Source organism: Chinchilla lanigera, unplaced genomic scaffold (genome assembly GCF_000276665.1).
Source record: "Chinchilla lanigera isolate Chin_1 unplaced genomic scaffold, ChiLan1.0 scaffold00064, whole genome shotgun sequence".
NCBI lineage: Eukaryota > Metazoa > Chordata > Mammalia > Rodentia > Chinchillidae > Chinchilla > Chinchilla lanigera.
Genome location: NW_004955465.1, coordinates 13,684,273 through 13,700,626, shown reverse-complemented (window position 1 = coordinate 13,700,626; position 16,354 = coordinate 13,684,273). Strand labels below are relative to the sequence as shown.

General features: G+C 45.1%; 1 protein-coding gene and 1 pseudogene across 1 annotated transcript; one reads left to right on the top strand and one right to left on the bottom strand.

Moving 5' to 3' along the window:
* Window positions 1–137, top strand: part of LOC102007529 — a 2,992-nt pseudogene extending 2,855 nt beyond the window's left edge.
* A 3,990-nt stretch (window positions 138–4,127) lies between these two features.
* On the bottom strand, window positions 4,128–12,320 carry LOC102011519 (zinc finger protein with KRAB and SCAN domains 3). The gene is made up of 5 exons (XM_005398966.1): window positions 12,111–12,320; window positions 11,567–11,705; window positions 9,560–10,005; window positions 8,223–8,367; window positions 4,128–5,792 (listed from the first exon to the last, which is right to left on the bottom strand). The coding sequence occupies exons 3-5, from the start codon at window positions 9,968–9,970 to the stop codon at window positions 4,930–4,932; spliced, it is 1,419 nt and encodes a 472-aa protein (XP_005399023.1). The 5' UTR covers window positions 9,971–10,005; window positions 11,567–11,705; window positions 12,111–12,320; the 3' UTR covers window positions 4,128–4,929.
* Between the last annotated feature and the right edge of the window lie 4,034 nt (window positions 12,321–16,354).

Sequence of the window (16,354 nt, the reverse complement as noted above, 5' to 3'; positions counted from 1 at the left end):
AAAGAAAGAAAGAAGAAAGAAAAAAGTAATGAAGACAGGTATCAGAATGGTGCTGGGAGATGACGGGAAAAGTCTCACAGATCTCTGAACATTCCAGAGAGTCAAAGAAAAATCAGGATGGGAGATGAGAAAAATAATTCTACAAAATAACATAACTGAACATTCTTTATATTCAGTTCACAGTGTATTTTTTACACTGATAAACTATATAGAGTTCTTTGTATAAAGTACTGGTTGTATTGGTAAATTTTAAGATATTTTCATCTTAATGTGTTTTATAACTGATACATTCAAGGGCCTCCATATAAAATTATTGGGAGAGAAAAGTCCCAACAGGAAAGGAATGTAAGTCTTGCTTATATCTTGTGAATAAAATAAATACAATAAAAAAATTACCTGTTATGGTTCAAATGGTGCCCGGCCTTCACAAAAGCATAATTTATGCAACAAGTGCACGTTCCACCTAGCGCTAATCATTTTATGGCCTTCAGTGTAATCTGCCCCACATTCACCCCATTACACTGAAAAGTTCTCATACTATAGCCCCTCCCACAGCTCATTTTCTTTGAATTTCTTTGTATTCTCTCTCCCTCCAGATGTTCCTGGGTATAATTAGTAGAGTTTTCACACATTTTGTTTTTGTTTTGAGACAGCGTCTCACTATGCAGCCCAGGCTGGCCTGGAACGCACAGTGATTGTCCTCGGTTTCACGGGTTTGACGCCCCACACTGTTCACACCTGAAGCCCATCCATCAGCTGAGGCTCCCTGAATTCGCCTGACCTCCTGGAGACAGGTCAGCTTGTTCCTGCCACTCACCTCCTCAAGGCAGAGGGCTGTCTGGGTGGAGGTTTGTCACCTCTGATTTGCAGCAGAGTCTCCATTATTCCTCCTCATGCGTGTTGTATCTTACTGCTCTGGTCTCACACTGTAGTTCTGCCTACTTCAGGGCTAGACTTAGGATAAGGGGAGAGGCCATTTAGATACCATAGTTTTTTGTAGCCAAATGTCTCACATGTCCCTGAGGCCAAGTGTAAGATCACAGTTTCTAGAGACATGGCCAGGACTGGAATCTCAGTGTACAAGGCAAAGGACCTTGGGCAAGCAAGTCATTTAATATGTGCCCAGTTTCCTCACAGGTAGAGTGGTGGTAACAGTATCTACCTAAACAGGCAGTTATATGGACTAAGTGAGTCATACTCAAAATGCTAGGCACACAGCAAGTGCACAAGAATGTTTGCTGGTGTTTTGCTAAGGTAAGCTCCCAACACAATGGGTCAGTGGGGACAAAGCTGCACCCCCTAATGGCAGTCTTGGCCTGGCCACTCTGACAGCATCACTTTAGGAAACAAGACCCAGACCTCCGTGGGCTAGAGGGGCCAAAAGTTGTACCCTTCTGACCTTGAGGGAGGGGCATCTAAGGTTTAAGCTTCCAACCCACCTTGAGCTTCAAGCCCTTGTAGTCTGGCAAGAATTTAGGCCAGAAGCTCGGGAGCAGCCAGGGAAAGCGAGGAATGGCACCTCATGTGAGCGGCCCTGAGAGCCTCTTTGTTGAGAATAAGCAGATTTGCCTCCTCAGTTTAGAAATGATGTGCCTCATGACTCCGGAAAGGGATAGGTGGATGCTTGAGTATGAAGAATCCGCTTAACAGCGTGTGACTTGAGGAAATTATCTAATTTGTGCCTTGGTGCCGTTAATCTGTGAGTGGAATACAATAGTATCTACTTCTGTTATTAAATTCATAACACAGTTGTTTGCTGGTACGGGGTTTCAAGCCTAGTGTGGGCCTATGCAAGGCAAGCACAAACCCTCAACCCTAAGCGACACCCCCAACACTCATCATGCACTTTAAGTAAATATTTGCCGTGGTTATCTCTAAGTTTCGAATTTTTTTCTCTGCCATTTGATTGGGATTCTCTAAATGGGAAAACCAAAAGGAGGAGGCTCAGTGTCTTCTCTCAAGTTTTAATGTAAAATAATGAACACTAAAAGACTAGTAATTCTTTGGGATTAGCTAAGTATTTGGAAACTCACTGTGCAGTGTTTTTTCTAAGGGACTTTCATGTACAGAGATGGGATACCAAGGCCTTTTTCCCAGGAAGCAGCTTTACTTGTGCCAGCACTGACTCAGCAGATTTGTGTCCAAAGGCCGAGTGCCCAGCATGGTGTAGCTGCACCCTTTCATACAATTCTTGTGTTTTCATCTCCATTACATGGGCACACACTACATGTACCGTCAGGTTGGGTATACATGAACATTCTACGGTCTGGTTGGTTATGATTTAGGTTAGTTACATCAGAACTACATATATGTACAGAGGCTGCTATTGCTACACTGTAAAAAGTTCCTGCCCAGACTGGTGGGGAGGGGCCCTCCCACCTCACCTAATATAGTTCACCTCCTGACACTAAGTTCCACCTTGGTTTCCAATGCATTGTCCAGTTTCTTGAGTAAAAAGGTTACACAAAATTTAGAGTGCCTCTTAACATTGTTGTTTTACGCCTCAGGGAGATTAGCTACAAGGGAATACTTCTGAAAAGTCAGTGTGAACCCCAGGCTGGAGTGAATCTTCTCCTCAGCTCTCTCAATCCAGAATGGCAGTCCCCTTGTAGGAAAGATCTCTAATCGTGACTGATGGTAGAGGAAGAGGGATATGCCTGAATGGAGAATTTGGCTGGCAATGAAATTACAGATCTTTTTTCAAAATTTACTTGTAACTACCAGGCTGACCCTCCCTCAGAGAAGAAATACTCTTGTCTACCATCCTTGAGCTGGGACACTGGGTCTTCCCAGTCTCAGCCTCAGACTAAAATACCAGTGTTAAGAATGAAGCTCACAACATTGGCCCTTCTTGGATCTGTAGCGTACAGAATACACAACTTGGGATATTTCCAGAATCATACATACTCATTTCTTGCTTCAAGTGCACACACCTGTATACACATACATATTTTCTTTTCAGTACTAGGGATTACACCCAGGGCCTTTTATGAAACTAGATCCCCAGCCTTTTTTTTTTTGTTTGCCTTTCCTAGAAACACTGCCTAACCAAGTTAACCAGGATGGGTTTGAACTTGAAATCCTCCTGCTTCAGGCCTTCCAGAGTGCAGATATCATAATCATGTGCCACATATTTCTGTTACTTTGCCCACTATTCTTATTTAGAAAGTTTGGAAGTGATGCATTTTTATTAAAGTCACTCAAAATAATTGTATTATTTATTAACATGATACTAATAATTTATATTAGCATGTGTTATATGTGTCTGCTAGAATCCTGAAAACTCTGAAGTATCAAGCCTGGAAAACTGGCATAAAAAACATGGACTTGGACAGATACAAAGGATTTTGCAAGAAGACTCAACTCCTAGTAAACAAAATACAGTTAGCAAGAGAGAATATTTCACAATGGCAAAACCATTACTTGTGAAGCATAAACAGAATGCCTTGCTATATTTGACTTCCAGAAGGTTTAATTGCTGGTGCTAAAAACCACTTGAGAAATAGGAGTAAATGCAATAATGAAACCATATTTCTAAAAGTGGTACATTAGCAAAAGTTTGCAAGAAATCAGTCATCCTGAAATACTTTTTAAAAAGCAACTCTATTTCAAAGATATGTAATAAATACGACTTCTCTAGTGCAGACTAAAAAACTAGGTTTTCTCACTTAAATTCGTAAGACTGAAATTTGGACTACTGGGAGCAGGAGGAGGAGGAGGGGAAGAAGAGGAGAAGGAAGAAAAAGGAAGAAGAGGAATAGGGAAAGGAAGAGGAGGAGGAGGAGGAAGAAGAAAGGAAAAGGATGTTCTAAAATGTGTGTTTAAGGACAAACCAAATTCCCTGACAAGTTTATGATAAAAATTCTTGTCACAAATTAAGGATCTGTTTCCATTCAAGTGGCTTAGGAATTAAGATGTAAGAAGATTAAAACTGTCAAACACTAAAATTGCCATTCTGAAACTTGGTTTAAATACCATTTGGTAAAATCTACCGACCTAGTGGAAGTGTAAACCGAGCAGTTTACTACACAGTGCTTACTGACAAGGGACATGAAGCAGTATAGTGTCTGCAGCTTTGAGGGCTCCTGCTTAGGCACAAGAGAAAAAAAAGGCAAGAACAAAGATGCTTAACCTCAGAAGATGAATTTTATTCTGACCACGTAACTGATGCTCACACCAACTGAATAGGAGAAACTTTCTTCCTCATGAGTAGTACAATTAACATTGGAGAAAAAGAAAGGAATTCATGGATAGCACACATTGATAACGATTCAATGATGAAGCTGCTTAAGGCATTCCGAATAGAATTCCTAGGCAAGAAAAATGAATTCTATCAAAGTTACCCCAACTTCATCCCACTCGATCAATCCTGTGTGTGTGGCAAAAAAGAGCAATAGGATGATTCAGAATCTACAACCTCAATTCTTTAGATACAAGCAAATTGATCTTGATAAAAGGTTCCACAAAATTCTAGAACATCAGACTTTGAGTTATGTAGGTAACTTCGTGGGTGCACTTAATAAATGTTAATTAGCACCTGTATACAAGGCACAGAGGGGATTGTAAGACTTCATGAATCTGACCAATTATGGTGGGTTCACTATAGTGAAAATGTATGGTCACAGCAGGACATCATAAGGTGCAGGCTGATGGAAATTAGTGAATCTGGAGGCTAATTTAGTTCAAGTAGGTGAGGACAAAATACTCAGGTCCTACTGCATCCAATACCTCTCCCATAGCCTCCCATGAACTCAGTTCTCTTTGATCATCTTCTAAACTGTAATTTACCTCAGCCAGAATGCATTTTCTAACACCTGATGATGTGTATTAGCAAATAAAACTCCGCTCACAACTTCTGTAGCCAGCAAGGCTCCACGTGGCTTCCATTCCATTACAAATGAGCACCAACTCTGCTATGCACACATGGGGTCACTGAGACAGAACTTTCTTCCCTACATGGCTCCTCTGATGCTGAGAGAGGTATGAAGTTCGGGTGAAGCCTTTTCCACACACATCACACTGATAGGGTTTCTCACCAGTGTGGATTTTTTGATGTTCAGTAAGTCCTATTTTCTGAGAGAAACTTCTCTCACACTCATTACATTTATAAGACACAGGAGTTTTAGCATTTTCCCACTGGCTTTCCATCTTGGCCTGACCTTTCCAGGAATCTCTAAGCTGAAGTTCCTGCTCATTTCTATCACCATGGATCCTCTGGTGTCTCAGGAGATGTGAACTCCGCCTAAAGGCTTTGCCACACATGGTGCACTGGTATGGCTTCTCCCCAGTATGAATTCTGTGATGTTCAAGGAGGCTGCAGCTCTGGCTGAAGGTTTTCCCACAGTCCTCACACTCATAGGGCTTCTCTCCCGTGTGTGTTCTCTGGTGTTTGATAAGGTCTGAGCTGTGACTAAAGGCCTTGCCACACTCTTCACACTCATACGGCTTCTCACCCGTATGGACTCTTTGGTGAATGACAAGGGCAGAGCTCCCGATGAAGGCTTTCCCACACTCCTCACACTCGTAGGGTTTCTCTCCAGTGTGGATCCTTCTGTGTTTACTCAGGCCTGAACTTTGAGCAAAGCTCTTTCCACATTCACGGCAAATGTGCCGCCTGCTCCCTGTAGCATTTTTCTGCTTTCTCTGTAACCTGTCCTCCCATTCACCAGCTTCAGCACAAGCAGGAACTTGGGCAGTGTCCTCATCCAGGTGGCACGGAGTCTGCCCAGGCTCTTGTCCTGGACACTCCTTAGCTGGAGACAAGCCCCTGATCTTAGCCTGCATTTCACCACCTGAAACAACGAGGGCCAGCAACGGTGAGTGAGGCCCTGTGTGGGAAGAAAGCTCTGTGACGAGCATCAGGGAGACAAGAATCGCAGGGGTCCCTGCACGGCAAGGACTGAAGTGCAGGGATGCGGATAGGAGTAAAGGCGCTGGGGAGGAAGAGACCTGGGAGTGGGGCAGTGCACTGGGAGAAGGTGCAGGTGGGGATGGAGGGGTGGGGCGATGAGGCCAAGGACTGTGCTGGGGAGACATGGTGCTCGGTTGTGGGGGGGGTCACTAAGCAATAAGAAAAGGCAGGGCCACACACTGAGGACTAGATGCTGAAGGGGCCAAGCAGAAGGCGGCAGTAAACTGGGCAAGGATTTCTGAAGTGTTACGTAAGAAACATCAGACTAAAAACTCTGAATTTAGCTCATGACCAAAGATAAGGGATGTTATCCTGGACCGTGCCCAGAGAGAGGCAGGGCCTCCAAACAGAACAGCCATTGGGACATGAATGGAAAGGGAAGAAATACATATATTTTACTGTACTCTGTCCCAGAGCGAGGGTCTGAGCCCAGGGCCTCCCGTGTGCTCGGCAAGCACTCTACTCCTGAGCCGCAGCCCCAGCGCACAAATCAACACCTGCCGTGCACCTCCTCTGAGCCAGATCTGTGCTAGCCACCTCAGCTGTCCCCTCCCACCCACTCTGACCAGAACGCTGGCAGGGCACATAGGTACACTGGATGAGAGGTGGGAGGAGCTGTTTCAAAGATGGTCATTGTGACTCTATGCACAAGAGGGAACGCAGCTCTGACGGGCTGCCGGGGCCAGAAGGTCTCAGTGCAAAGCACGCTGAGACCCTCAGTCTCCCCGGGGCCGGGGTGGCCACCACTCTGCTGCCTTCCATCTCTGCAAAGGTCCACCTGGGAGGGAACCAGCTGCGTCCTCCCAGGGGAAGGAGTTAGAGCCATGTCTTCCATTTTCAGCAGCCTCTAAAGCAACAGAAGAAGATGACCAAAGAGATGCAGTAGGGAGCACCTGGGAAACACAGGCGATACTGCAAGCCACTAATAAAACTGGACAAGCCCCTGAAGTATGCACTTCCATGTAGCTGGTGATAAGCAAGCTTGGGATAACAAGAAAATTCACATCCCCCTAGGACCGGGGTGAGGGTCCAGGATGGGGGCCAAGGTGGGGTGGGCAGGACAGTGGCTGCCTGGGAAGCAGGGCACTGGGAGAGGGAGGGGACTTGGCTTACCTGGGACTCTGGAGGGAGCCCGTCAGGTGCCACTGCATCTTCTCTGCAGCTGCCTCCCTGGGCAACTAGTATGGAAGAAGCCCTGCATGAGATCTGCCCGGGCACCAGCCTCCCTGCCATGGGGCATCTGAGTTCAAAAACTTCATTACCAATTTTTGCCACACAAATTTATACAAAGTGCTCCTTTCTAATGTGCCCAGCCGCACTGGCTCTAACCCCAGAGCCTAAAGACATCCGCAGCGTTCTGTGACGATGAAAGATGTAAAAACTACGCAGGAAAGCAGCACGCTTGTGTGGAGTGGGGAAATGAATTAAAACAAAAAAACTCTGCCATTTGAATCTCCTGTGAATTTTGCTAGGGGAGAGTGGAACCTTTGCTCAGTATGTCTTCAGAAGCTGTGAGGGTCCATTTTACCTTGGTTTTGAAAAACTAAGTCAGTCAGTGCCGAACCCAGAAAGGCAGGAATGGGAGTCTGCTTGCACACAACTCGCTCAGATTCAAGAAAGAAGTCAAGAACTGGAGACTTCCTCATAGGAGGGAAACACCGAAAGGGACACAAAGTGGTCAGGGACACAACTTCTGTTGGGAAATGAAGACTGAATGTTGGCTGGGCATCCCAGTGCTGTGGGTCTCAAGGATTCTACACATGTTCGGGTACGAGAGGTCACCCGAGGACAGTCTTCCTACCAAGTGAACGTCATGCTATTTTAATAATCCTAAGGTTAGAAGATTTGTGTCATTTAAACTGCAATCATCCTATGACTGGTAGATATTCTGGCTGACTTTACAGATTGTGTTTTCTTCTTAGGAATCACTGCTATTTAACATTGCGTTACTAATGATTCTCTTTGGCATCTTCTATACAGAGCGGAAGCTCCAGGAAGGATTTTGTCTCACTGGAGGCTGTATCCTCAGTGCCAAACACACTGGCTACGACAAGGGAGGCCAGCACTTCCTGTTGAAAGAATGGAGGACCAAGTCCTTCCAAACCCAAATTCTAGGGACATCTTACCACGTCTAGGTTTGGTCAGGAAATCTCTTGACCACTGCATTAGTATTTTCTCTTTTAGTCTCAGTCTCAAAGTACAGTTGATCAGTGATAAGCACAAAAAGTAATGTCAGTGGATCTTTCAGGGTCCCCATGGTGAAACTGGGCGAGGCCTGTAGAAATCAGACAGGCCAGGAGGGTATATTCACCTGTGTCCTGTGAGGGGTTGGGTCCCTGAGATGCAGGCTTGAGCAGAGGCTTCACTGCCTGGACTTGGCCACTCTGTGACATCTGGGTTGTTGTCACCAGTTCCGCCTTACAACCCAGAAGTGCTTGTCCCTGGCCTCTTGAGACCTAGAAGACATTCACTGACTTTTATTTATCCATGAAATATGTCTATCAAGCTACGTGTAAGCACGTTCCATTTCCTAGGCATTGCTGTAGCTTATTCAACTTGCTCAGCTATATTGACAACACTGCAGCTCAGTAGAAGGACTCTGGAGCTCACACTCTAAGCCACCCTGTTCTCTCTTTGTACACATTTGTGCTTTTATGAAAACCCTTTGAAAACTGGCGGGAAATTCTCAAAAAATACTAATATCATCCTTATCTCCAAAAGTGAGTATAACTTACGGCTTTGGGGGAACTAGTAAACCGAATCACAGTACGTGAGGTCTCCCAGCGGAGGGCTTGGTATATGGGATGTCCTCAGTACATTCAGGCTTCTGTCTAAACAGACATTTATGGTTAAATTACAGTTTTCAAGCTACTCTCCCAAGTAGACCTTAGAGCTTCCCTTTTCTTTATAAAGAACAAAGTTAAGAGATTCAAAATGACTTCAGTGTTACAGAACTCAGTGCAACTGATTTAAGTCAAGAACCCTGCTGTCCTGGCTACTGGTTTGGAGGCTGGCCCTGTCACTGAGGGAAGCTGTACTAGGACACTGCATGCCACAAAGTGGGACTAGGCTCATAAAACAGGAAAGATGGAGGTAAAACCAGCCCATTTCCTACCAGAGGTTCAAAACCGGTGGATTTAGGAAAATAACTAGTCTTATTCTCAACTAATCTCTAAGAAAAACGTAGCACTTCCTCCAATTATGAATGGAAGCAACAAACCAATGTGTCGTAAGCAGTCCCAGGACTTTGTTCCCAAGAGAAAATGTGTACATTTCTACAGCACTTTAGAAGTGGGCAATATCTCCAAAGTCATTCTCCCTTATAACTACTTTGAAATGAGAAGTTATTAGCCTTATCCTTAGGTCTTATTATTCAGCACATCAATAAAATGCACTTATCTAGCTTTATCACAGTTTTTTAATACTTTCCTAACTGAAGTTTAATGGGATTATGTTCCTTGCAATCCTTCACCTTTTCCTTGTGTATAAACAGCATTCTGAGAAAGGGTCCAGAATACTCTGTCTCACTTCCAAAAAGGCCCATGGTACAGAGAGACCGCGCCTCCTGGATCGAATGCCCTCACTCCAACCAGAGGTTTCAGGACAGCACGAACCACAGCTCTCAGATACCAAACCTGTTCTTTCTACCTGCAGCGGCGCCTCCTCCAGCTGCCCCTCCACAAACTCCAGTAGTGCAGCAGCTTCTTCCCCACTTGCCGGGTGCTGCGTGCGCACCCGGGCCCGCAGCTCCCCGGGCAGGGCGGCCAGGAACTGCTCCAGCACCAGCAGCTCCAGCATCTGCTCCTTGCTGTGGGTCTCGGGCCGCAGCCACTGGCGGCAGAGCTCGCGGAGCCGGCTCAGGGCCTCTTGGGGGCCAGCGGCCTCGAGGTAGCGGAAGGCGCGGAAACACAAGCGGGCGCGTTCTGGGGCCAGAACACTGTTCTCCTCCACCAAGGCGGTGGCCTCTTCCTCCTCCACTTTCACGACCACAAGTCCCATTTCATCCTCTGCAGAGCAGGCACCCAGGCCTGCACGTTCGCTCAGTTCTCTAGCCATCATTTGCGACCAGCCTCACTGAGGAGCGAGTGGTGTTTCTGCGGGAGAAGCCAGAAAGGTCAAAACCACTGTCAGTTACTAAGCGTGCAAATTGCTCCCTGTGCAGCCCAGGAGGTGGGGTTCTTTCCAGGGAGCAGCTGTGCAGATTTCTTCTCTGTATTCAAGAGCCTCTGCGGCACCATTCTTTCCACCACCGCTAACCCGTACCTCACAATAAATGCTCTCCAAATATCCCAGGGGCTGGGTCTAGCAGCCCCTGAGCACTTGACTAGGTGAGACACTAAGACTGGACAGACTACTTCCTGGACTTTCTAGGAAGCCCCTCTCCACGACTGACTCAGTGATCCTTTAGCTACGTGGTCTCTGGTTAGCTGAATTCAGATACGGCCCCAAAGATTTGCTGCCCTAGTCCCCAGGTCTTTGCTTATGACTCGATGTCTTCTCAGGCTGACCACACTGACTGCAAGGACCTTAATGCCAGCACCTGCCTCAGTGCAGCTCCATCCCAGAGCCTCCAGATAAGAGCTCAGCGCTAACATCTTGACTTCAGCTTTGCAAAACCCAAAACAGAGACTTCAACGGAGCCTGTCTGGCCTTCTGACCTCAAGAACTGGAAATAATGAGTCCATTTTGTTCAAGCTGTAAATGTCTGGTAAATTATCAGGCAGCAATAGGAAACAAACAGTAAGTCTTCCCTGTGATCAAGGCACCAAATTTAGGGTAAAAAGAAAGAAAAGATGACAGGTCCTGGATCAAAAGAAAAAGGACTAATTTTTAAACGCTGCATGCACTCATGTGAGGATTACCCCAACAACTGCCTGAAATTGACAAATTCAGCTGAAAGAAGGGCTTCCCCACTTGGGCTGGAGGGGCTTGAGTTTCTCTAAAAAATAAAAACTCAGAACACATCACTAAGTGCTGACCCCAAAGAGGGCAGCAGCTGCTTCTGGTCCTTAGCAGCTCTTTGCTCCTCAACCACCTGCTACTCTTCTCTCTCTTTCGAGGCCTGCCTCCTTCAAAGAAAGCCCTGCAGACAGGACCCCTCACCTCTCAGCCTTCAAAACACTACAGGCAGCAAACCATGAACAAAGCCACCGAGACTGCTCCTGTGGAAGCTACCAGGGATGCTCTCTAGTTACTATTTCCACGGCTTCTTCTCAGGCAGCCAGACTGATGCTGGTGCCCATTTCAGAAGCTCACTTGTCCCTTCCTTCCTTCTGTTTGTTTTCTTGCAGGGCCCCTTCAGTCTGGTTAGGAACACAAATGCTGAAGCCTGGCTTCCTGGGCTTATAATCCTGGTTTGACTACCTATTAGCTGGGAGAGCTCAGCAAATCACACGTCTGTATCCCCACTGTCCTCATCTGAAAGATATGGTGATAGCAAATGTGAGTAAGTTTGGGTGTAACATTATCAGATTGTATATCAGGATATAACATTATCAATTCAGTAAGTTTGGGTATAACATTATCAGAATGCCACCTAGCATGTAGTAGGTACTATATTAATACCAGGTAATAGTACAGTTCTCTGGCCTTCCTGAATTTTAATTAAGAGTAAGCCCTGTTCTGTTCTTAGTCCCTTTTCACACTGTTACAAACCTCTCTGCTGGTTCTGAGTCTCGAGCCAAAGTTTTAAATTCCCAGGTTTTAAACTCTGGGACTTTGAGCATCTCAACATAACCAGTTTGAGTCTTCGCTTTGGGTCAGGCTCTTCTTCAGCGTATCTTATTTTTCCCTCCTAAAATATAGAAACCATCCATTACAAAGAGAACTGATCAATAATACTTTCATTTAAAATGCAGTAAAAAGGCCAAAAAAAAAAAGGTAGTCACTAAGACTGTTTACTGAAAATAGTGTGGTGCCACAGTTGATAATAATGGCACTTCGTTAAATTGTGCTTGCGCTCTGTTCGGGACCATTTTAGATGCCTTACACATAGGAACTCACTTAACCTTCAAAACATTCAGCGAAGGAGGGCATATCATTCTCCCCCTTTACAAAGCAATAAGCTAAGGCACAAGGAGGTTAAAGGACTGGCCAGCGAGTCACAGAGACAGTCCCTGCTACAGGCCAGGTGCCAACAAGCAACCAGACTTCAAGTACTAGCTCGTGTCCAGTACCGCGAGGAGAGGCTGGGACTGACCCTGTGTCCGGAGGAGCAAGCGCCCAGCGGCTCCCACGTCACGGTTGCCCGTGTGCCCGCGCGCCCCGGTGACCCCGGCCGGGGACTCTCGTGCTTCTGGAAGAACCAGGCCACTGCCCGCCTCGGCCTCCGACACGCACAGGGCCCCACATCCCGGCCTCGGACGGAACCGCAGGAGGGGGCGCCCGGCCCGGCGGCCCCCGCGCGCGGACCACGGCTTCCCGCCGCTCTAGCCGCGCAGCTCGGTGGTTCCGCCTCGCCCGCGCCCCCGCGTCGCGAAGGGAGAGTAGCTAAGTGCCGAAGTCTATATTTTGCTAATGGCAGTGGAAAGAATTTAAATTTTATTTGCTTGTGTGTATTGTAAGCACTAAGAAACCCTGGCAAAGTACGTAAGAAAATTCTTAACAGTGGTTACTTGTGAGGCGTGTGGTTAAAAAGAAGGGGCTGGGGGGAGTATTACCGTACACCTTTTTACGTTTAGCGATGATTACATTACCTAATTAAAACAATTTTAAATACATAACTTAAGGAGCATGCTGATGGCATACCTAGAAAATCCAAAACAATCTTCCACCCAAATTATACCTCAGCGGCGTGGCTGAGTTTAAAAAAAATGATATGCACACCAGCGGCACAAGTTAGAAAATGTACTTTCTAGCTGGGCGTGGGCGTGGTGGCGCACGTCTAAGATCCCAGCTCTGGAGAGACTGGGCAGGAGAATCGCGTTGAGTTTGAGGCCAGCCTACCCTACTTAGTGATTGAAGAGCACCCTGAACTACACAGTGAGACCCTGTCTCAAAAAACGGAAATGAAAATGTGCTTAAAAAAAAAAAAAACAATTACAGGAGAAAAAAAACACAACAGATGCCTTAATGAAAAGATTATAAAGCTTTATTTATTAAAGATAAATGATGTATATACAATTTTGTATATAGGAGAACTTGGTATCATGAAAATGTCATTCCTTTCTAAATTAAAGTATAAATTCAATGAAAATCAAATCAAAATCCCAGTAGTGTGCTCTATAGAACTTAACCGGTCTATGCTAAATTTATATGGAATACGAAAAAGGGAAGATCCAAAGGCATTTTGGTCAAATGAAGGAAGGGCAGAAGATTGACCTATATGATAAATGTATAGTAGAGCTGGGGATGTAATTCAGTGGTAGAGTGCTTGCCTAGCATGTGTGAGGCCCTGGGTTCAATCCCTGGTACAAACAGTAAATACATAGTAGTTAGGACAATTAATATTGGCGTAATACAGGTGAGGTGAAACTGCATTTAGGACTGAAGAATTTTAGTGACGTGTGGACATATAAAATGGTTTAATAGTCATGTAACTGGATTCCCATGGGGAAAGAGGAAAGAGAATGATAGGAAAATTTTTGAAGAAATATTAGGTCAAAATTTCCCCAAAATTGGTGAAAAAAATCAACATCCAGCCCAAAGAGGTTCAATAAACCCTAAGATGAATAAACACACATAGGGGCTGGGGATTTAGCTCAGCGGCACAGAGCCTGCTTGGCAAGCACAAGGTCGTGAGTTCGATTCCTGGTACCGGGAAAAAAAAAAAAAAGAATAAACACACATAAAGCTTAAGCATATCAAACTGCACACTTAATACTAAAGATAAAATAAATCTTGAAAGCAACTAGAGAAAAGATGTCCATTACATACATGTAGGGGAATAATGATAGGAATTACGGTTGTGTTCTTATCAGAACAATGGAATTCAGCAGTGAAACATCTTTAAATATTAAAAGGTTAAAATAATGGTTTCACCCCAGAATCTGTTGGTCTTCTGTCTGAATGAATAACCTGTTGTTAAGTGGGTTGTTGAAATTGTCTGCTATTATTGTGTTGCCATTTTCCCCTTCCTCAAAAAGTCCAAGATTTTCTTTCCCCACAGGGAAGAGTCAAAAGCCAAGGCATTTTTTTTTCTTAGTTCTGAGCTGTGCCCCCTTGGGGGAGAGGCTAACTCAGCAGTTATATTTGTGCCTCCTTAACATTCTTGTGTGGAAACCTAACTCCCAAGGTGGTACCATTAAGTGGTGCGGCTTTTGAGACGTGATTAGACCATAAGGGCTCTAGCCTTGTAAATGCAATTGATGGTCTTGCCAAAGAGGCTTGAGGGAGCCTGTTTGCCCCTTCCTCTATGAGAGAAAGGACACCAAAATTGAAGCAAAAAGCAGTCCTTACCAAACCCAGAATTTGCTGGTGATTTGATCCTGGCTCCACAACTGTGCATTAGTGACCTTTCCTTTACTATAAAATACCCTAGGTAATCAAAAAGAGGAAAGGTTTGGTTCGCTCACAGCATTGTAAGTTTCAGTCCAAGGTTGTTGGTCCAGTGCCCATGGGCCAGAGGAGGAAGCACATGAGGGAGGGAGCTCCTGATGAAGGAGCCCATTCACCTCAGGAGAAAGAGGTAGGGCGTGGTCCCAGTATCCCCCTCATGGCACACCCTGAAACTTTAACTTCTTCCCATTTTAGTGTCACCATTTGTGGGTTCCACCATTGGGGAATGGCGCCACTGTGAGGGAACAAGCCTCTAACACACAGGTGTTTGGCGGATATTTAAGATCCAAACCACAGTAACAAACTTCCTTTTCCGCTCACCAGCTGGGTTTTGTAGGAACGTGGTCGCGAAGAACCAGGGACCTCCGCGATTCCTAGAGAGGAAGCTACAAGAAAGGGAAGAGAGGTAGCATTGGTGGTGCCTGCACAGGGCGAAGTACACTTCCGGCCCCGTGATTCCGGCTTCCGGTGCCGCAGCTGGCTGGGGGATCTCAGCTTCCCAGTCCTCGAGTTGATTCCGTGCGGTGGCTAAGGGGATTCAGCGTCCTGGCCTTGGAGTTTATGCTGGTGGACCCGCCGCACTCTTCCTCTTGCCAGGATGCGCAGAGCCCCCAAGGGGCCAGAGGACTCTGCACGCCTGCCCCGCTGGGGTGGGAAAATCCCCTAGAGGTCGGAACCGGAGGTGGCGAGGTGGAGGATAGAGGAGAAGCATCCAAGAACTGTCTCACGCCCTACTAAAGGCCACACAATATCTGCACAACTGTCATTTATTTTTTACTTGTTAGTCCTGGGGATTGAACTCAGGACCACGTGTTCTGTCGTTGAAGTGCACTCCAGTCACCATCACTTTTATTTAACAAACGTTTACATCACGAACTATTTGTTGTATACATTTTTCTTTATTGTAAAAGTGTCAAAACTTGTCACCCCTAGTTTCTAGCTATAATGCAGCTCTACAAAATCATACTTGTTATTAGCTCATAGCTAAGAGTAGGACCATTGCTAATGTGATCTGGCTAATTCAAATTCAGATCTCTTTTCCCACTAGTAATTTTGCGCATGTCTTTTACAGTTGATTTGTTAATAGACTCGTTGCATGTAGCTTTAAAATTTCTTTTAATGCAGGAAAATCTTACCATTCCCATTGCATTACCTTGTTGAAAAGACTCCAGTTTTCCTGTATCCCCATGTCTGGATTTGCTCCTTTCTTCATGGCACTTTCTTTGCCTATTTCCTTGTCATTTTAGTCTGTTATCTTTTGAAATATATTTTCCAATGCAACTGGTTTATGGTTTTACTTTGTTGTTGCTAAAGATGCTAAAGCTAATGAGATAATACCCTTTTATGCTTTCTACCATGTTTTTACTTCAGTGAAGGGAAATGGGGGCACATCAAACTCATTGTTGTTTCACTTATTGTTTGCTACCTGACACGTAAGAGGCACTTATAGATATTTGTGAAATGAATTCTTTGTGGATTACAGGTAATGCATAGAAACAAGTTTGGAAGAGTGCTCCTTCCTTTAGAAATGTGCCCTGTATGCATCTGTGAAGTTACAGGTTTTATTTCACTGTATTGTAATTGTATCCCCATGAACTGTAAGCTCCTGCATATTCCCAGCCCTTAATACAGCTTCATATATGTCAAATTATTGAACTGCATTTATAAAAGTTATTTGTATTTTGAAAGTTATACCAGTTTTCAGAATATAGAAACATTTCACCCAAGTGGAAGTCCTTTTAGATTGGATGCAGTAGATTCTACTGTCACCTTCTTTCAGTTTACCTTTTCTGCTTCTACTCTTGCCTTCACCCTCATTCATTCAGCTTATTTTCCACTGAGGAGCAGAACTTCTTAATATGTAAATCTAGTCTTATCACATCCTTTCTGTGTAAAGCCTTCAATGATTTTTTTCCATGTTGCATTATAAAATCCAGACTCCTATGC

Bases quoted from the DNA above. Each gene is read 5' to 3' on its own strand.
- LOC102011519 (XM_005398966.1), bottom strand. From the start codon at position 9,970: ATGATGGCTAGAGAACTGAGCGAACGTGCAGGCCTGGGTGCCTGCTCT. The intron at 8,368-9,559 runs GTAGAAAGAACA...AATGTCTTCTAG, and splicing joins TGGAGGAGGCGCCGCTGCAG to GTCTCAAGAGGCCAGGGACA. The intron at 5,793-8,222 runs GTGAATATACCC...TCGTTGTTTCAG, and splicing joins CAACCCCTCACAGGACACAG to GTGGTGAAATGCAGGCTAAG.